The sequence below is a fragment of the Herpailurus yagouaroundi genome, unplaced genomic scaffold, assembly GCF_014898765.1.
Source record: "Herpailurus yagouaroundi ecotype Mexico unplaced genomic scaffold, PumYag 140, whole genome shotgun sequence".
Lineage (NCBI taxonomy): Eukaryota > Metazoa > Chordata > Mammalia > Carnivora > Felidae > Herpailurus > Herpailurus yagouaroundi.
Window position 1 is genome coordinate 87,625,951 of NW_024412395.1, and position 22,005 is coordinate 87,647,955.

Consider the following 22,005-nt stretch of genomic DNA (forward strand, 5'->3'; position numbering starts at 1 on the left):
AATCTGCTCTTTTAATTTCCTTCTTCACCAGTTGATTGCAGGAAATAGTTTCAGAGGAACCATTTGCTCTCCAAATTAAGCAAGGAACTTTTCTTCTTTCCCTGTTTTTATGAATTTATCAAGGGTATTTGTCTAGCACAGTGCTTCCAACTACACAGTGCTTTCCTTGTTGACTAGCTTCCATCAGCAGCAGCAATTAGCACCCGTTTCCTAGGCAACCATTCTGTACCCTACTGAGAAAAACCTTTCCTTGTCAGGAGCATTCTGTCTAAAATTGTTTTGTTTTCCTTCTTTCACAAGTGTACGGTAGGCTTACTTGTCATTTCTTTTAACACGGCATTATTATGTCCATTATTCTTAAAAGCAGAAACATTTACTGGCTTTTATATTCCATATGGTTGAATTTATTGTTAGTGTCTCTTACTTCTCCCTTAACAACCTGAAAGAAATCAACAAAAATATGTTCTCAAGCATATGCCAACTTGTTTTGGATTTTTTGTCCACAGTCTAATTGGTGAGCCTTTGCATGTTCAAGTAATCACAGCTGGTCCTGATGAAAACTCAAAGAGTACACGTTCAAAATCAAACTTCTGTGTCTACCAACAATGTCGTGTTGCTCAGAGGCAAGTTGAAGTTTCCGGGACCACTGAGAAAGTTTTAACTCCATTGCTTTTGTTATGAATCAGCCAAGCAATATCGATAGATTAACATAACAAAATAACTAAACTAGAAATATGTGCCAAAAAACAGGGCCTTGGGACTGTGTTAAAAATTTGACGTGATAAAATACCAGAAGAACATAGCAATGGTATAGCATGAATCAGCACTTGGAATAAGCCAGAAGGTTATAACAGCTATACATGCTGAATAGTATTGCATACTACTGAATAATACTATAGGTAGAGGAAATTTAGTTTATCATTTTAGTTTAATGGCAGGCACCTGACATATTGTGTGTTAGGCAGTGGTTCAGCATTTAGGCAAGGAGGTACTCATGGGGGAAAATGACAGAATTATCTCTGTATGTGGCAAAAACTTTCGTATCTTTATATCTTGTCAAATGATGATTATAGACTTCGATGACCGCAAGACAGCAAGAGTGATTAAACCAGAGATACAGAATTTAAATGAGCAACTGATATATATATATATATATATCATTGCATTTAATTGCCACAACACACCAAAAGGTGAACACCAGTTTAATTCCCACTTTACAGATGGGGAATCTGAAGGTTAGACAGATTGTCACTCACTTGCAGCTAGTAAGAGATAGAGGCAGAATTTTCTGACACCACAATCTACTACTCTAAAATATTTGAACTACACCAATATAATTCAAAGTGTTGTCTAAATGGGACCGTAAGTTACCTTTATCCATTATTTTGCCAGTTTTCCCATCGAGAAAATGTATTATTGTGTGGATTCAATATGTTGATGAGAAATAAAAGTGCCTGGGGTAGCAACTTATAAATTTGTATCACAATATGATGTTTATTCATTATTTAGGTGAAATCTAAGTAGCTTAGCATGATATCTTTTGAGGATTATCAGGTAGGTTTCTGTAGACGCAAGCATGTCTTCATTAGTGTCTTATCCCTATTTGCCTCCTATATGTATTTCTACCAGTTTATTTCCCCAATACCAACAAAAAATATTCTTTCTTTCCAGAATTCATTTTATCTACCAAGGGCTTCCTTGATAGTGTTTTTTGAATACTGGCCCCATCTCCATTGCCCAGAATAAGTTTTTAGGACAGACTTCACTTTTTACTTAAAGGTGTTTATCTATATAGTGATGATCTGTTATCACCCATGGCTCTGTCACCTGGGTTGTATCTTTAAATCTCTTATTTTGTATCAGCCTATCATTTTAATAGACAAATGTGTTTTAAATAAGTTGATTTTAATGTTTTCCTTCAAACTGATTTAGGGTCGCATTACTTACCAAATTAGATCCCAGTTGTCATTCATTTTATTTAGATATGATATGACTTAGAACCATGTCATGAAATATTTTTGTAATACTTACAGAAACTGTCTCACTAACTGTAGTGACACTATTAAAAAATAATAATATTCAAATACTGGTTCTCACTTCAATGCAAAAACTACCATTAGTTATTTACATTGAGAACCTGACATTAACAAGAGTGAAAATAAAATACAAATTATATACACTCCTTAACTAAGGCAATTTTTAACATAAACTAAAAAACATCCACTACCAGAAAACTTTAGATGTTCAAAAGAAAGATAACTGAGTCCTTAATAATTTCTGCTTATGCTAAGAAGTATAACGTTTTCAGCTGTGAAGATCAATGTTACCTTTCAGTTATGTATAATCATTTCCCAGTTTATGTGTAATCTAGATTCATCTTTAATCTTATGAACAACTAAGTCCTATTTATAGTTTTATACATATAATGTGTCAAAGAAAAAATAACCAAAAAATAGAGTATAAAGTAGGATAGGGAATAAAGAAGTAGAAAAAATAAACAATGAAAAATTAAAATGTAGCTCTTACCTGAAAAAAGATTGTTTCATGTTGCTAATAGTTCTCAGGAGAAGACAGGGGTTATCAGGCCTCTTGGAGTGCGGTCCAGAAGATGGTCCTAAATTGGGACGCTAGCAGAAATCTAGAGCAGGTCATAGCCCAGGACCTCTGCAGCCAGGAAAATGGCTATAAAGCCAGAAAATAAATAACAAAGAAAGTTTTTACTTCCCTCTAGCTTTGTCTAGGAAAGTCAAAGCAAAACCAAAAAACACTGTCCCTGAAATCAACATGTATGATTGCAGATTAACTCTATTATCTGATGTTCATAATAGTAATAGGCTAGTTGGTCTGGACCTTTAGTTGCTCTTCCTTTGAAGCAGAAATACCAGAAGACCCAGAAGAATGTTTGACTGGGAGAAATAAAGACAACTTGGTGAAGAACTCCTTGGAAGTCTCAAGTTCCTTGATGTTCCAGGCCTGTTCTATAATTATGCAATTGAGTCTGCACAGCAACTTGTGAGACAAGTGCTATTAGTATTTCCATTTCATGGATGAGGGATTGAAACCCAATTAGTCCGAGTAAATTTCATATTTTTTTTAATTTTTTTTTTAACGTTTATTTATTTTTGAGACAGAGAGACACAGAGCATGAAGGGGGGGAGGGGCAGAGAGAGAAGGAGACACAGAATCAGAAGCAGGCTCCAGGCTCCGAGCCATCAGCCCAGAGCCTGACGCGGGGCTCGAACTCACGGACCGCAAGATCGTGACCTGAGCTGAAGTCGGACGCCCAACCGACTGCGCCACCCAGGCGCCCCAAATTTCATATTTTTTAAATTTTTTTATTGTTTTTCTTTTTTTTAAGAGAGAGAGAAAATGTGAGGTGGGTAGGGGCAGAGAGAGACAGAGACACAGAATCTGAAGCAGGCTCCAGGCTCCAAGCTGTCAGCACAGAGCCTGACGTGGGGCTCGATCTAATGAACCACAAGATCATGACCTGAGCTGAAGTTGGACACTTAACCGACTGACCCACCGAGGCACTCCATTCCAAGTAAATTTCTTAGTATGAAATAACTAGAAAGTAGCAATGCTAGAGTTTGTGCCCACATTTCTCAGAATTAAAGTCCATGTGACTTCCTTTAATCTACAATATAAAAGGGAATGATCTCCCAGATAGAAAGATTTGTTGGATAGATGGATGGTTTGATGGATGGATAAGTGGATAGAGTCATTTAATAGATATTTGTAGAATGAATGAGTAAATTATATATAGATATAGATTATAGATATAGATAGCTATATAGATACATCATACACACATCATAACTTATATTTTTATCTTTGTAGGTCTGATTTTGTGACTCTCTTCCTTTGTCTTCTGTGTTTGTTTGGCATGTTTACCGTTAATTTTCTCTGAACTTTCCTCAAACCTTGAGTGAATTTTCTCCTGTCCCAGGAGCCAGACTTTAAGGGTAAAACTCACCCGGAGATCTGCTGATTAGGTTTCTGTTGGGAAAAGGCCATCTGTCTTTGGGGGGAGGAAGCTACCTCCCTGCACTGACAGCAGCCCTTGCTTAGAGGAAGATTTTAAAGTGACTGGACCAATTGAAACCCTCAGGATAATCCTATGCTCATGTTTTATTGCACTGGGAAAATAATATGAGACAATGTGATATTTCCTGTTTGAAAAGTTTTAGCAATATTACGCTTTCAAAAAAAATGAAGATAATATGTCATTATCTTGGCTCCCACACAGCCTGTTTGCTTATTCTAAAATAGCATTTCTTAAAGTCAGTTAAGTTCTTTTAAGGAAAAATAGATAATTAATTCTCCCACAACTGAGTTAAATTATTTTCTTACACATTTTGCTTAAATATATACAAATGTAAAATTACCTTATTCATAAGCTCTTATTCAACTGTGAAACTCAAACACATTTATAAATCAATTTTATTTGAAACAACAAAGCCAACAAAATTCAAATGTTCCACTACTTAGTATGCAAAATAAACTATTGCTTTACTGAAACTAAACTATTGCTCACAAGAAATGGGGTAATGGGTGATAACAGTGCATTTTTATTTAGGTTGGACATGTCCACACTAACTGGAGAAAAGTAATGATCCTATTTTTCCTTTCCTTGTCTCTAGAATATTTTGAAAGTCTGTTGTATAGTGTACCATGATGTTATTTGGCCTACGTCTTCTGTGAATGCATTTTTTATTGTAGAGTGTTCACTCACCCCTGTTCTCTTCTCATTAGCCCACAACAGGTAAACTAATTGTCTATGGTGTCACAATTATTCTAAATGCAATTCCAAACAAAAAGACAAATAATGTGGCATTGCTCAGTTATAATTTGTTCACACAAACCAATAGATACTTTTTATTAGTTTTATTGGATCATTTTTCCAAATTAAGAAATTTTATTCATGTTAAGTGTTTGCAGACTCTGGAAAATTCATCAGTAGTTACACAAGAATCTGGAACGCTTATTTAAGAAATACTGTTTTGAAATACATCAAAACTTAAACAAGAACTCAGTAAATAATTAATTTGGGGAGGTTTAAGTTAGTAAATATAATAACGAGCATGGATTATTTCTCAGCTTTTGTAAATAGCATGAACAAAACCTTTCATGTTAACTTTTCATACTTTCAAAAAACTTTGTTAGGCATCCAGTCTGAGTAAACATCAATGAGAGGAGCTTCAAGGACTGCAACAGTGATAAAGAGAAAGTCCTTGACTTGGGAAACTCTACAAAGTGAGGGAGATAAGGCATGTGTACCAGCACAATTCCATGCAAGATGTACTAAGTGCCATAGGAGATACTGTACTGGTGTAAATGCCACCAGGGTATGCAGGAATGATCCATAAGATACATGGGTTTCATATATGTCCCAGTTTCCTCTGTGTTTGCCCCACCTCTCCATTACACTGAATTTCCTATGAAACACTGAGGTTCTAGAAGTACTGAAAATCATTTTATTGATTTTAAATGTCTGAATTTTATTGAAAATGATTATATGGAAGTGAGGTAAGTTATCTATTACACTATTCAACTTTATCTACAAGATATATAGGTAGGCAGGTAGATGGCTGATAGAGAGGACAGATAGATGGATACATACATGCATACATACATAGATGTGCGGATACATAGTTATTGCTCAGTTGTGGTCAATTACTTGTTTCATAGTCTCAGAATACATTCAGGAATAGCAGTTTTGTACTTTAGGTAGAGGAGCAGGTCTGAGAGTGAATGTTACCTTAGTTCATACCTTTAGAAGAATTTATGTATTTCCACTGTGCATTCTCACATGACTGTTAGGGAAGTTTATGGTTATTTTCTCATTATTCCTTCTGCTGTTTTTCTGCTTGAGACAAAGAACAGCATAATAGGGAATCTGGGTTCTAATTTCAGTTTGCCTCCATTGACTGTGTGAACTTGAGCAAATCTCATAACCATGCCTAGCCTATATTTCCTCATCTACAAAATGAGAGAATATAGATACAATCTACTCTTCAAGCCCTTTTAGCTCTACAGCTGTGGTGCTGTGAATTAAATTGCATAGGATAAAACCACCTTACAAGAATGAGCTATATCTTATTAGTTTGAAATCATAATTATTCTTTACATTTTTTGCAATATTAAGAGAAGATCCTTCTTAGTTTAAGCTAAATTGAGAGTACAAAATGTGTCTTGTAAAAAAAATGTTTTATGAAAAGTACTGAGTACATAAATATATGAGACAAATTTGCTGGAGCCTTGTTTAGAAATTAAAATTTTTTAAGAAATAATTTTAAGTAGTCTGTCAGTACTTGCTCTTTGAATACTTAAAGTTTGAATGAGGTCTCCAGCTTCCTAAAATTATATTTCAAGAATAAAAGAAATATTACATCACATTTAGTTTAGTTATAGTACCTGAGGCATTTTACAAGATCCCAATTATTTGGAAGTTGGTTTTCTAAGTATGATATTTATAGTTAGAATGTCTAATTCTCTGGCCTGTTAGTCGTCTGTTTCCTCATCTGAAACATAGAAGTAACAATAGTAAATCATTCATTGAAATAATGAGGGCAAACACTTTAGCAGAGTGCTTGGCACATAGCACCGTATTTTTAAAAAGCTGCTTCTATTCCTGTGACTGCTACCCGGTCTAGATAAGGGTGTTTCTACAGTGCATCAAGACTGTATGTAGGCTATAGTGTCAAGTGGCTATTTAAAAATCAGGAACTTAGGGGCGCCTGGGTGGCGCAGTCGGTTAAGCGTCCGACTTCAGCCAGGTCATGATCTCGCGGTCTGTGAGTTCGAGCCCTGCATCAGGCTCTGGGCTGGTGGCTCGGAGCCTGGAGCCTGTTTCCGATTCTGTGTCTCCCTCTCTCTCTGCCCCTCCCCCGTTCATGCTCTGTCTCTCTCTGTCCCAAAAATAAATAAAAACGTTGAAAAAATAAATAAATAAAAATTAAAAAAAAATAAAAAAAAAATCAGGAACTTAGACATATGATGGCAAATATACTCAATAAGGTGATCTAGCCTTTTAAAATTCAGATAAATCCTATGCAAGTGGATTGCTCACCCCAAAATCTGGGTTTCAAGCACTATACTCTGTCATCCTGGGTGGGGTAAGGAAGGCTTTCCAGAGAAGGCTAAATCTAAATGAACCAGGAAAAAATAGGATTTCCACTGCCCTCTATCAACCTGCTTGTAAATGTGCAAATTCTGATCATAGAAAAGTCAAAGTAAGGATTTATTCTGAAAGCTAACATAACGAGAACAAATCCCACTGCCCCACCCTCCTTGTGTAGAACAACTTGTTTCTGTAAGGGCGGTACATGGGATTATTTGCTACTTCTTTCATTTTTAGTTGATGATATACAGAACATTGTTTCTTGAATATTTATCTGACTTGGTTATATAAAATTAGCACTGGGATATGCTCCAGGAGGTCCCACTTGAGCCCAAAACCTAGTTATCTGGCATTTTACAAACCGGTTATTTTAATGATGAACCCCCCTTAACCCCATCTTGTTGAGTGAAACTATTGTCCTGACGAGGTGAGTATATATCATATGGCCTTAAAAATCTTTAAAACTTCTGCTGTCTCAAAAAGTAGTAGCTCTTTAGAAAGAGACCATCTGATATATCGTTTCCATGTGTTTCATTCAAATTTTATCTTCCCAGGATTTTCTTAATCAGTATTGTTTATACTTATCCTGAATAATGCTGTTTGATCACAAATTCACATTTTGAGGCCTCATTTTTAGGTTTTAAATCATGGTATTTCTGCAAATCAGCATAGAAACTATTGCAAAGAAAGTTTTCTGGAAAACCACAAAACATTTTATATTAAGCCCAAGATGAATCTTCTCTTCTCTGAATTTGTGTTACTTGGTACAAAAACTTTGTTTCTGTTTGCATGAACAGCTTTTAAAAACAAATTGCCATCCAAATTAATTATTTTTTTTTTATTCTGTGTTCATTTTGCATAGCTCCCAGAATGCCAAACCCTTTTTTTCTCTTTATTCTTTTTTCTTTTTCTGATTACAATATATGTATTTGTGTTTTATCTACAATTTAATAAATTCTATCGTACTTATTTTGGGGGGGGGGAAGAAAATAAAATCTTAATCAGCCATATTGTTTCCTTACCTTTCCCCTTTGCTGCCTGTTTTGGACGTCTCATTACTTTCTTTTCTTTTGTTACTGTGTATTACAGAGGAGGTGTCTGCAAGGATCGTTCAAGTAGTCACGGCTGAGGCTGTAGCAGTCCTGAAAGGTGAACAAGAGAAAGAAGCTGAACATAAAGTCCAGCCTGCAGCTCTGCCTTTAGGTAAATGGGAAAGAACCCTCGGTCAGGGGCTATGCCTGCTGTGCCCTGATCACAGGACCAAGTCTTCATGTTCAAAGGAAGGCCCTACTTCATACTTCATCCTTACATATAACATTCATTAAACACCTCAGTTGGGAGGCGCTGGCACCTGTTTTCACTTTCTTCCCAGGCTCATTTGTGGTATTTGGACAGTCTTTAGGGTAATAAACTTATAGTTAGACTTTGCCCCTAAATCGTTTTTAAATTTTCATTTCTAGACCACTGGAGATACTTACTATAAAAATAAAGCCAATGCATATTGATGTCACGACACCCACTTGTATAGAAAATGTGTTAAAACTTTAATTAGAAATGATTATTTCCCTTTATGGATTTTGGCGAATGATTGTCTAGTCTTATTTCAGTCTCCCTGAACCAGCTATAGAAAACCTACAGTCAGGGCTTTGTTAGAATCATGAGTGACTTTGTATCCCAGTATGGTCTTCACTTGGTTCATCTAAGGGCACTAGATAGCATTGCTCTCTCCCTTGGTCACAAGTCAGATGCCCTCCAGAGCCAAACAAGTAATGTAATGGTGTTTGCCAAAGAAAACACTCTCAGCCAAAGGCTTGCTGACTCTTCTCTAAATAGATGGCAGATAGATAGATAGATAGATGATAGATACATGGTAGATAGGTAGATAGGTAGATAGATAGATAGATGTAGGTGTATATACATGCAAAGACACAAAAAAGAAAACTCCTAAGTTCAACATATGTCTATTTCACAGGTACATATAACTAATCCACAGAAAGGTATAATTTTAAAGCCTAAAAAATAGTACATATCCAACGCATGTCTCATGTACCCTTAATATTTGATTTTCTGGTCAGTACCCCTTTAAGCAATTTGAGCAACTCAAAAAATTAAGCAAATAAAATTCTGCTCTCCCAGAATAATCAATACTCATTATTTGTAGTAGAATGTTCTTTGATTATAAAGGTTTATTTTTCTCTTAAAACAGGAGGGAAAGTATATTATTCAAAGCATTGACCTTCTGCTTGTGGTTCACTTCTATTCCTTAAATAGAAGACCTCCACCCATTTTTTTAAAATTTGAAACTTGAGGGGAGCCTGGGTGGCTCGGTTAAGTGTCCAACTTCAGCTTAGGTCATGATCTCATGGTTCATGAGTTCGAGCCCTGCGTCGGTCTCTGTGCTGACAGATTCTTTGTCTCCCTGTCTTTCTGCCCCTCCCCTACTTGTGCTCTGTTTCAAACAAACATTTAAAAATTAATTAATTAAAATAAAAATCGAAACCTGAAAATGTGTTATATAGAAACCTATGGGTCAAGGGGTTAAGAAGTTGCCTGTGACCCCAAAGCTCCAACTAGTAACTGATTTAGGAGGGGGGAAAACAGATGCTCTTTAAAATAGATTTTCCTGCTGGCCTTGATGATAAACATTTCCTTTCGCAATTTCTCACCTTCATAGGAGTAGTCATAAAGAAGGCAAGAGTCTTGAAAAGAAGTAGAGTTAACTGTGGTGTTAACATCTTTTAGAACCTTTCTCTTTGGCTCTCTATGTATAATGCCCAGGCCAGAAGATTACTCAGCTCCCACTAGTGCATGGTTTCCGTCTGAAGGTTGCCTCAGGCTCTGATAGCTTCATTTTTTCTTTTCTGAGAATACATAACAGAAGATGCATTTTGACATTAGACTCAGTGGACAAAATGTTGTTTAAAAAAATACATCACCTATAATACTGTGAACGACGAAGGTTACATATGTTTCCAGATCAAAAATTTAAACAATATAGAGTTCTAATTTTTTTTTCAGTCAGCCAAGCTAAATCCAAACTACAGTGCTTGCCTGTGCGTTTGAATACAGTAGATTAGGGCCAGAATAAAATATTATATTAATCAAACAAGCAGACACAAATTAATGGGATTAATGATAGAACTTTAGCAGGCATCAGTAATCCATTCTTTAGAGGGAAGACAAAATGAATTTTTTTAAAATATTAAATGCTTTTCTTTCTTTTTAGGTTCTTTAAAATATGTGAATCAGGTAATGGGACAAAAAATAAGTCAAGCGCAACTTACTATTGAATCTTTTCCTAAATTTCATGGAGTGGCCTTTTTAGAGATGGCAGAGCTGTTACCCATCTACTGACCTAGCAGGATTAATTGCTGTATCTCGTTTTTCCACTGTTTGCTCTTTAGCAGCTGAAGAGACACCTAATCTGCCTCCTTCTCCACCTCCGTCACCAGCCTCAGAACAGACTGTCACAGTGGAGGAAGGTAAGGCCTATTGGACTTTTTGAGGTTTGTCTTCTGGTAAAGTGTAAATGGACATCAATCCATAAGCAGTGGACTTCAGTATAGGTTAGTACATGACCCAGCTGAGAGCTGTCTGTTTCAAACAGTCAAGAAGAAACAAAGACTCTACATAAATGTATAATCATTTATCTATACAAAATCAGAAGTAGAGGAATATGGTAAATAAAAAAAGGAAAAATCACCTTGATGCAGGAGAAGGTAACTATTTAAATTGCTCAAATAGCTACAGAGAACCAGTTCACTTAATTAATGTAAAATGTTTTGACAGAGAAGATACAATCCTATCTTATAAGTGACTGAACAAAAATCAATTTATTGGTGAAATTATAAGGAAGTGTTGTCTGAAATTGTCTCTGTTTTCCTCACTATTGTGCTGCCAAGGCCTTCCCTAGGGCCTGGCCCATAGCAAACTCTCAATAAATATTAATGAATAAATGAAGAAGTCAATGAATGAATTTGATATTGAGAGCAGTGAACTGGAAGCTGAGATCATGGCTTCTTTCCTGCTGAGACCTGTTATTGTCTATGAATATATTTATGCTTTTATTCAACATAAAATGCTATGTCAGCTTTTCAGTTCCAATAAAACAGAGGGATGCCTTTGAAGAATATTCATTCAGAATCTGAGCTGAGAGGCACTACTGAAAAGCAAACTATTACTGGTTTTCTGACTTAGACCAGTTAACTTTTGTGTATTGTTTGAGTTACAGGCAAAGACAGAGAAGAGCGATAGCTAAAGTTTTGTTTCAATATAATTTAGTTTTCTTATAGCAAAATCAGAATTTTAAAGCTATTCCATTTTATTCACTTACTGTTTTATTTATTTTCGTTTTGTTGTCCCTTTTAGCAATTATTTTACTGGGTTAAAAATTGAACATGTCACAAAAGAGTCATTTTTTTTATAATTTATAATTAGGTTCATTAAAAAAAAAAATTAAAAAAAAAAGAAAAAAAGAAAAAAGGGGCGCCTGGGTGGCGCAGTCGGTTAAGCGTCCGACTTCAACCAGGTCACGATCTCACGGTCCATGAGTTCGAGCCCCGCGTCGGGCTCTGGGCTGATGGCTCAGAGCCTGGAGCCTGTTTCCGATTCTGTGTCTCCCTCTCTCTGTGCCCCTCGCCCGTTCATGCTCTGTCTCTCTCTCTGTCCCAAAAATAAATAAACGTTGAAAAAAAAATTTTTTTTAAAATAAAAAAAATAAATAAATAAATAAATAATAAAATAAAATATTCTTTGAGTTCCTCAATACAGATTTTCCAAGTTACAGAACTGTAAACTATCAATAAACATAATTTATTTATCATCACAGATTTATAAACCTAAACTTCTTTTAATGAGGTTTTTCTTTCTTAAATTGAGGACTTTTTTCTAATTTACTGCCTGAAATAGCATTAACTGAGCTAAATTATTCTAAAGAATAAAAGAAAATTTGGGGACTGTAATTAGTGGATATAATCAGGATTATTAGTCAATTTCCTGAAAATGTGATTTGATCTTTTCCTTTATAGATTTGAAAGATTTTTTTGTCCTTATTTTCATCCATTCATTGACACATACTTTCGGAGCACCTACAGTGTTCCAAGCACTCTTTAAATTCTAAGTATACACTAGTGAGCAAAACAGACATGATCCCTGCTTGTAAGGAGCACAGAGTCTGGTGGAGGACAGCAATCCAATAAATAAGCTTACAAATAATTTCAAGTTGGATTAGCACTAGGAAGGAAAAGAATAGAGCTTTAAGATAGAACAAGGGAAATCTTGTTTTATTGGATGGTGAGAAGACAGTTAAGGAGCTGAGCTCAAAAGCATGAGGAAGAGTTGATCAAGCAAAGATGCAGGGAAAAGGGCATTTGGGGTGGAGAGACCAGGACATGCAGCGGAACTCAGGTGGACAAGAACATGAGGTGTTCTAGCAACTAAAGACTTCGCATAGCTACTGGGTAGTGAGAAAGGGGTTGAGTAGTGAAGGAGTTTAAGAATCAGTGGTAGCCAACTTGGTTCATGAGCCTGGATTTCACTGGGGATGCGCTGGAGAACTTTCCATGACAGCTGTACTTCCCTCAGGCCATTGAAAATGTTTCTGAGCCTCTACTTAAAGCCTTTCAAGTATCAGAGAATCTTCTTAACTCAAGATGGTCACTTGGGTATGATGTTCACTCCAAAATCGGCTGGAAAGCTAATAATTTACTCTTCTTACTCTTATATGGGAGTTGGAGCGGAAAGGGTAGTAGGATCCATCTATCTGCCTGGGAATTCACCCAATCTGCTTTCTGATTGGTGCTATCGTGCGTATAATGAAAATATAAGTAAGTCATAGAATCGTTTTCATATTTTGATACACTTTCCAGAGTAACTATTTCCTTGTATTTCGAGATTGCTTTCCCCAAGTTGTTTTGAGTATATTTGGGGACATTTTCAATTTACTTCCTATTGAAGATGATCCAAGATATTTTATCCTTAACATTTTTCAAACCAAACTTGTATTTTTATTGAATTATTACTTTTTATTTTTTCGAAAGAAAGCATTAAACTATATGAAGGCCTAATGATTTGCTTTTCAAAGGATAACCATTTTTTACTTATATGAAAAAAATATATGTCCTTTATAAACTCTACCTCATTAATTTAAAAGATCAAGTAATATTCCTATATATGTGAAAGATATGGGTCTAGGTAATTCTACTAGCCCTGTCTGATTTTAGGCCACCCTGAAAGCATGTATAATTTTTTTTTAGGTTTTGTTTATCAGAAAATAAATAGTGAAAAGTTACAAGACAGGATTCAACTCTTCAGTTTTTCAAACCAATTGGTTTGCAAAGACCTGGGAAAAATTCTATTAATGTATAGCTCATAGCAGGTTGGGTGGAAAAGGAGTATGTGGGTTTTTCATCTGCAAGATTTTTTTTTACCTACCTCAACACACCCTCAAGGAAACTTTAATCTAAAGGCATGTGACTGCCAATTCATTTATACAAATGTAAGAGAGCTCTTAGATTAAATTGAGTAATTCAATGTTTTTGAGGATGTGATTATTTTTATGTTATCAAAGGTTTTTAAATCTGTTCTTTCCCAAAGGGGAAGCATGAACGCTTCCACCAAAAATAATTTAAGATGTTAATTACTGTAAGTTATGAATATTCATTTATTATAATTGATGTAATAATAATTCTCAGAATGTGTGCTTATTTGGGGAAACTAAGGGATTTTGATGGCAAAAATAAATCAGTAGCACACTTAAAAGGAAACTCAGGTACAGTGAATCAATTAATACTGCACTAGTTGTCATGTTTTCAGATTAATCTCCTTTTTCTTTTTGGCCTAACCATAATAGTTGTCATTTGGACTGAACTGTTAGAATTTGGAAGCCTGTGCAAGAACAATGGAATCATCTGAAAATAGAACCAGGAAACTTTCTGCCCTCTTAGGTTTGCTCCAGAATCCTAGGGTGGTGTTTTCCTGTGTCAGTGATGTCGTAAAGTTATCGTTGCTAATCTGAAAGTATTTTTCCTTCCAACTCACTCTGGGCAGCAAAAGCTTGCAGAATGGAAAGGGCTTAGAGATAGTGGAGAACAATGTAAGTAGAGCCAATTGCCCCAGGTGGTGGGACAGAAGCCGCGATGCCAGGACAGGCAAAATCACGAAGTCACTGATACCCCAAGAGACTCCGTGTCTATTACAAAGTGACTACTCATTTGTACCAAAGGGTACAGACAGACCAAGGCTGGGTTTTATGTGGCAAATCTTACTTTAACTCAATATAGAGTTTCCAATGCTTTAAAAAAAAAATTGTACGCAAACAAATCAGGGAGATGTACTCCTCCACTGAAATCAGGTAAGCTTCATTTCTGAATATTATCATTATGCAACAGAACTATGTAAAAGTCCAAGATTCATCAGGTAACCATATCCTTTGAAATATCACATTATCAAATGAAATAGAATATTTCATGGTGAAAGCAGAGTCCCTCTCCCAAAACAGGTGTACTTTTAGTAAAAGGAAACATTCAATCCTGACCATAAACAACAAAACTAACTTATGAGATGAATTTACTTTTTATAAATCTCTCAAGTCTGGCCTTGGTGTATCAAATGAATGGAAAGCACAGGTACATGACAAGTTGAGTATATCGAAGACAAAGATGCTAACATACATGGAGTCCAGCATCACACTTGGCATTTTCTCAGATATCTCCTCATTTAATCCTCCCAGTAGCCCACAGAGATAGATATATTCACTTCCACTTTTTGCCCCTGGATGTCATGGCTAGTAATTCAGGATTGCAATCCAAATCTCAGTCCCTGCAGTCATAGCCCACTGTGTCCCTAAAGCCATTCTTCTCTTGGTTCTTAATGTAGGTCTAAGAAATGGAAGTGATCTTCCAATGAGGGTTTTTTTTTGTTTAAGCTCCTGGACCAATTTCCTTTTTTTTTTTTTTTTTTTGAAACCATACCAAAATAAATAATTCATTTACTTATAATCAGTATGTATCCCACCTCCACTGGGTGTGAACCAAGAACACCTGCCATTCACGATTCCATAGCAAATAAGATCTATTTCTTTTATCATTATTGTTGGAACCAAGCACACTGGTTGGTCTTAGCTAGCCATGGTCCTCTTAGTATAACTTCCCTAGCACATCTCTGCAACTTGTAGATGGACTTGAGGCTCATAGGTCCGAAACAGAGACTTGGAGCACCTACAGCTAATAGTACCAGGACTGGACTTTGCCAGACATTCATTCTTTTTGGAGTTGCCTGGCCATACAAATACTACAGAGAAGCTCCTTTTCACTGCAGTCCTTAAAGTTTTTTGCTGTTTTTGTTGTTATCTGTGTAGAGTCAAAGTTTTCAGAATAGAAAATACTGTTTCTTTGAAATGGTACAGATCTGAAGCAAGACTCTGTACTGTTTTCACATTTTGGCACTTTCGAAAACAAGCAATGGCAACAAGAAAGAGGAGATCAAAATCTTCAAAAGGCTAATGCATTCAAGGAGTATTGCCTTTAAACTACCAGCTCTCAGCTTTAAATTCTTTCATTTTACATTATAGTTAACCCCTACTCCCCAGAAAATGTTGAAAAGCAGAGAGACAAATATGCCATTTTCACTTATTGATAGTCCATGCAATCTATTGAGCATATTGGAAGTTTTAGAAGTAACTTGCGTACATGAGGTGTTTAGAGCCTTAAGGAGTCCTGGAGGAAATATGAATGGCTAGGACATGTGACAAGCCCGGGGCTTATGATTCAGCCAGTGTTGTAGGCCAATTATCTCAGTCAATTATCTGCTCAGCTGAGAAATCGTGCCGAGTTGAACTAAGAATATCAAATGTAATTTTAGTCTTCTGCTACCCCCTGATATAATAAGCATCATGGCTGAGAAAGTTCTGAGCACCCAGCCCCAAAAAATATAACATGGAACAATCAGTAAATAATGTGCTCAAAAGATTAAAAGCATTCCCTCTATAAAATGTTATTTTAGTATCCTTATGATTTCAGATTTATTTCCAGTTGGCAGGACTTTGTTGCTGAAAATTAGTTACTGCCCTAAAAATACAGTGCATTTTCAAATAAATGCTCTAATCCATCTGCTTAAGTTTTGATAGAAATAAAAATTATACAGACAGATACACAGACTTTCAGTAAATCTTAATCATTCTCATTATTGAAAGTTATGAAATTTAAAACTTATTTCTCTCTATAAGTAAACAAATAGTGATTAGTTAGTTCAGTAACCTGTCATGTAGGCCTGAGATGTAGTGTGTATACCACATCAGAAGCTGAATATTGTTTGCTGTCACCATCCTTAAAGCTCACGAAATATATCCAAGTGCGAGCAGACTAACCTACACTTGTGTTTTTAAGGACATATATTTAAATAAGGCTGATTTCTAAGCCAAGACACTGGAAAGGATAGAAGTGAGAGCAGTTCTTTTAGCATTTCAATGAGAAATATGCAATGAGGGTTTAAAATATAAAGACAGCCAAGAGCCAGAGGTGCAAATGAAATCACATAGAATAAAGTCTTGGTGAATCTGAATCCAGCTCTGTGGAACTTCTCAGCTAATTATATCACTTTTACGCTTTCAGAAGAAAAAGAAAAGGAAATGATTTATATTATTAGGGACTTTTCTTAAAACCGTCTACCTTCACAGTCATGCAAATGAGAACCAGTGTTAGAAAGGACACCCCTAGGATTTGGCATCCAAAGAAAGATCTATGGAGCTATGCCACTGTGCTCTCCTTAGCAAGACAGGAAAGAATAATACACTATAGATTTTTCTCAACTGGATTGGAATTAAAAATGGCTTTCTGGTGAAAGTCATTAACAAAAAATTAAATTAACCAAAGTGCTAACTATGTGAGCATCCTAGATAATTAAGGTTGTGCTTCAAACAGGACTGTTTTCCTCTATAATTGTATAGCATCAGGTCCTAACACTTTTCTTCTTTTTTAACTCATAAAAATATTGACAGAAGCATGAAAAGAACCTGCTTGAAAACATTTCTTCCAAATACTGCTTTTGTATTGTAATGCTCTGTTTCTATTCCCGTGTTTTTGTGGTTATTCTGACTTGTTTGAGGGGAATGTATAGACCATTTCTATTATGTATACAGTAAAGGGTGTTAGCGCATTTGATTTATTAAATCAATGGCAAGGTTACCTAAGGCATAGTGTAAATTCAGTGGCTGCTGAAGCATGAAACATTCACTCTCTCCCATCCTCCATCAGCTTGTCTTGCTAATTCCCCTCCATCCCGCTCTGCTGGTTCTGTAGCCCATTGTGTCCTTGTGCAGGTGTTTGTCTCGTTCGTCTGATCTTGTGTCTGTCTTGTCCAGTTCTCCCTGCAGTTTCTTCCTGTGTGTCTGTTTGTAGATGAAGGGGCTGAGGATCAAGTGGGTCCTCTACACAGTTTCCCCAGCCATGAACCTGCCACCAGCGGGGAGAGGCGTAGGCTCCTAGCCCCCTCCATCTCGGTGTCTGTGCCTGATGATGACCCTTGCAATTCCGATGAGGAGTACTATGAGCATCCTTTGTTCAGCTCACAATGGACTACCTCTAGTGTGCTCCCCAGTGTCCCAGCGCAGAGTGCAGAGGCCCACTTAGGCCAGGAGAAAGGTGAACCAAGCATGGTCCCTTTTTGCTCCTCCTCCCCAGCCTGCAGCTTTGACCACATGCATCATACTAAGTGTACCTTTGTATGTGGGGTGGGAGGGGAAAGAGCCTGTTTTTTCCACATGAAAGTGAAGTCCCTATATAGTTTGTATGTCTAGCGAAATACCTCATGTACAAGAAGCCTTATTTGAGGCATGTGAGTGTTTTCTTTTTCTGTATCATTGCTTCTGAGAAGAAGGCAAAAAAGATGGGGGAGTGAAACGGAGGGAGCAAAAGGAGTTCAATTAAAGTTTGACTCCTTTCTGCTCCCTGTAAATAAATCAGTGGGGGAAGAATATATCCTCTTACTCAAACTGAAGAAGAGGATCCTGTATATAATTTTTCCTCTTTGGGTACATAATATTACTAGGACCAGACTTAAATAGAATTAGCCTTCTTTTTAGTGCCATGTTAATACAATAGCTCTTTAGAAGGGAAAGACTGTGAATCTGTTTGGAACAGAATTAATGTTACAAAATGAATGTATTTCTCCAAAATACTTAATCCTCTACAGAAAGTAGAGAGGCTCCCCCGGGTGACTGAATATTGGCTAACATCAGCAGACCTGGGCTAAAGTGAAGGAACTGATCCACAGCCTTTGTCATCATCCCCCCTCATAAAGCTAGAAGACCCTAGTGTATACCTGGCTGTGATGAGGGTAAAAAAGGTGGGCAGTGGGCTGCAATTTATCTCATTCTAATTAGGTAGTTTTGTAAAGGAAAACAAAATTAGAGCTAAAAACATTTTTTGCATAGATGAAGAGGTTATTCTCAAATAGGGAGAAATGACTTGTTTGCATGAAGAGTTTATTTTCATATAAGACAGGATTTAATGTAAGGGCTGATAGTTCCAAGGCAACAGGGAATAAATTCATAGCTTACCAGCTACATTCATGATAATAAACTTCTTCAAGGGTGCTTTGGAAAACAAAGAGCCCCAATGGCTCGGACACTCTGACAGAGAAATCTAACCCATACTAAGTTCTTCCAATAGCGTGAACTTACCACAATTAAGAGAAATATGTGAAATTTTGAATAAAGGACAAGTGCAGTGGAAATAAACATGATTTATAGGAAATAAGGAAAGGGAAAGCTAAAAGGTTATGTAGATTTGGAAAACATGTCGATTAAATTGATTAGACTTTATACAACAAGGTGACTTTAAAAGTCTCATCACCTGTAATCAAAATCTCTACTTCTATGCATTGTAAAAATGGCCTTAATAATAATTTGGAGTCTGAAATTTTAAAATGTTACTTACATAATTAAATGATAAAAATGACAGTGGCTGGTGCTAAATGGGAGGAAATAGAGGAAGTATTTCTCTCCCCTCCCCCACCCAAGAATTTTAATATTTCTCAAAAAAAAAAAAAAAGAAAAGAAAAGAAAAGAAAAGAAAAGAAAAGAAAAGAAAAGAAAATTCCTTTCCTTTCCATCTGTAGTCTTTCTCACCGGGCCATTTAAATAACGTATAATTGTTTCATGAGAATTTCATAAGAGTCTTTCATATGGAGAACTATAAAACAGCTTGTATATCTCCCTCTAATTTCTTAAGGAATAAAATGGGATTTATTTTATTGGTATTTGAAGTGCAAATGAGACGCAAATAAACACGACAATTCATGGCCTTCATAAGTGTGCTTTCTACATTTTAATTGTTAACGTTTTTCCATGTGGTATACATCTTTTGGGAGGATATTTTGGCAGTTTAGTTGCCATTCAGTTATCTTGGTGGTTTTGAAATGCAGAAATAAGACTTTATAGGTAATATGCACATTTTCTTATTCAGGATCAAAGAGAAGTATACATGAACTACATTATTGGTATTTTAAGGGTTTCAGCAATAGGGTAACAGTTGTGTTGCAGAGGTAGACTTTTCTAAGTGGGAAGATTACATTTTACCTGGACCTTGTTTTTCACAATATTTTGCTTACCCATTCTCTGATACCACGTGATGCAAGGAAGGTAAAATAAATTGAATCAGGAAGTCATTTGCCTTAAAAATATTAAATAAATTAAAGTACAGTCTGAAGCTTTAAATAGTAAATACTTCTGCTTTTAAATACTAAATAAAATAGTTTTGATGGATTCCATGATAAAGCTGTTAAGGTAGTTGGTGGCTATCATTTTGAGACCAGGTGTTTTTTTAATTCCCAAAGATTCTTTACTGAAGTTTGCATGGTTTAAGTAAAGTAATAAGAAATTCATATGTAGGGGCTTACTGCATTGGAGAAAACAGCAGGTGTCTAACAAATGTAAAGGTATTTTTCAGTACATCTATGCATCTATCTTTTCATGATCATCCATCGTCCAGCAGCATCATCTCTTATTTCCAGCGAGCTTTCTATACGTGTGCCACTTCCTGCCATTTCCACCAAGGGTAATAGAGCAATAAAACCCTTTCAGCTCTCAAGTTTTTAACAAAACAGTCTTTTATCAAGAGTGTAAAAGGCATCATTATTAGCAGATTATATATAATAATTTCCCAAGCAATACGTAATGCACGTCGCATTAGAATATTAATTTGCTCATCCAAATGGGAAAAGAGGTTCTGGTGAGGTCAACATAATGGAGCTGAAAGTGTTCCTTGAATGATATTTCTGCCATTTTGTGTATTGTTCTGTGGTCATGATGTCAACATCTTTTTCATCCCTAAGAAGAAGAAACGCTAGAGGGAACAATGGCTGAGGAAGAGAAACCTGCCACTCTTCCTGGGAAAGAGTGCGGGGCTGCCAAGGCCTCAGACCAACCCAAGGGCCTCAGTGAGGGCCAAGTGGAGTCTAGTGCGGAGGCCCAAATAGTTCCTGAAGAGAGTGCCCCAGCAGGGGCCCCACAGGAGAAAAGTGTAAAAGAGGTCTCGGAGGTGTCTCCAGAAGTAAAAATCCCTTCCTCTGCTGGGGAAGGTGTGTCTTTCCTAGGATTTGCATGTGTTTTGTTGCAAATGATCTCTCCGGCAGCTTACCAACCTGATGCCTTTCCAATGCTATTCCATTGCTTGGTCTTCTCATGGTCCCAAGACCACTGTTTTAGGTTTAACGGGCAGAGTGTGGCTTGCACAGGTGCTGTGTGGCAGCTAGGTTTTCCACCGCTGCAGCTGATTCTTGGTTTTACTTTGCCATGATACGATACGCTTTGCGGCCAGGCTGACGATGCTGTGTGAGCTTTTTGTCCGCCCCCTCATCTCAAGTGTTTGCCAGTCACATTGCTAATACATGTATATTTTTATTTTTATTTTTGAGACAGCGATTCATATGCTTTTCTTTCAAATCGTAGAGTTGGATTTTGGCACATAGAGGCTTAAATGGTAGAATTGTTTTTGTTTGCAACCGCAGTGTGCTATATTTTTTATGCTTCGATGAATACTGGTTTGGTTTCCTTAAAAGCTCCTGCTGATGCTTCTCATATCATTTCCTCTCCATGGCAGCCAACCTCTTTGACCATCACCATATCTCTTGAGTTTTCATTCATCTAACCTTTATTAGAAGTTCATAAAGTATTTCTTTTCTATTGTTACAACAGGACACACAAGTATATAAGGTAATGATGATCCATACACTTGCTCTTCGAGAGATGACTGAATTTTCTTATTTGCCCCAAATCTTTTCCAGATAATTACATTTAGCCCTAAAGATCACAGTGAAATACCTGTGACAAAAGTGAGACTCTAAAACCTTTCGGGTTAGTGAACAAACCGAAATTGAAAAAAGAGTTGTTTAATTTCTGGGAAGCATCTTTAAAGCCAATACTACTTAGTGTCTCATCATTAGTCATGTTCCAGAGAATGAGGTCATGACCAGGGAGAGAAAGATGTTATAATAACTGACTCTTTTTGAAATGTGTATTCACATGACATCCCAGTATTAACAATATAATTTAGATTTTCTTATATCTGTCATGTAGGTTAACTAAAATGATTAGGAATTAAGAATTTTGAATTTGTGGTACAAATTGATTTGTCGCCTTTAGGTCATATCATATAAAGTTAATAGCAAATATTTATTTACATTATAAATATTTATATAAAATATATTTATAGATAAATATCATAAATATTTATTTATATTCCTGAAATTTAATCTCAGATGATCTCTAAAAAATTATGTCAGTGACCTTTCAGTGTTCAAAAAATTGGCCCTGGCATGTGTAAATCAAGGTAATTGAAACTATTGATACTTATTATGAATTAATTGGCACTCTGCCCATGGCCTGC

At 36.3% G+C, this 22,005-nt stretch overlaps 1 protein-coding gene across 44 annotated transcripts in view; it reads left to right on the forward strand.

Moving 5' to 3' along the window:
* Window positions 1-22,005, forward strand: part of MAP2 (microtubule associated protein 2) — a 284,671-nt gene that overhangs the window by 222,251 nt on the left and 40,415 nt on the right. For 25 of the 44 annotated variants that reach the window (XM_040476065.1, XM_040476071.1, XM_040476062.1 and 22 more), the window contains 3 exons: window positions 8,213-8,326; window positions 10,528-10,605; window positions 20,453-20,698. In XM_040476065.1, the coding sequence (XP_040331999.1) occupies window positions 8,213-8,326; window positions 10,528-10,605; window positions 20,453-20,698 (438 nt within the window). The remainder of the gene's footprint in view (window positions 1-8,212; window positions 8,327-10,527; window positions 10,606-20,452; window positions 20,699-22,005) is intronic. The other 19 variants (XM_040476081.1, XM_040476083.1, XM_040476090.1 and 16 more) reach the window with 3 other exon arrangements.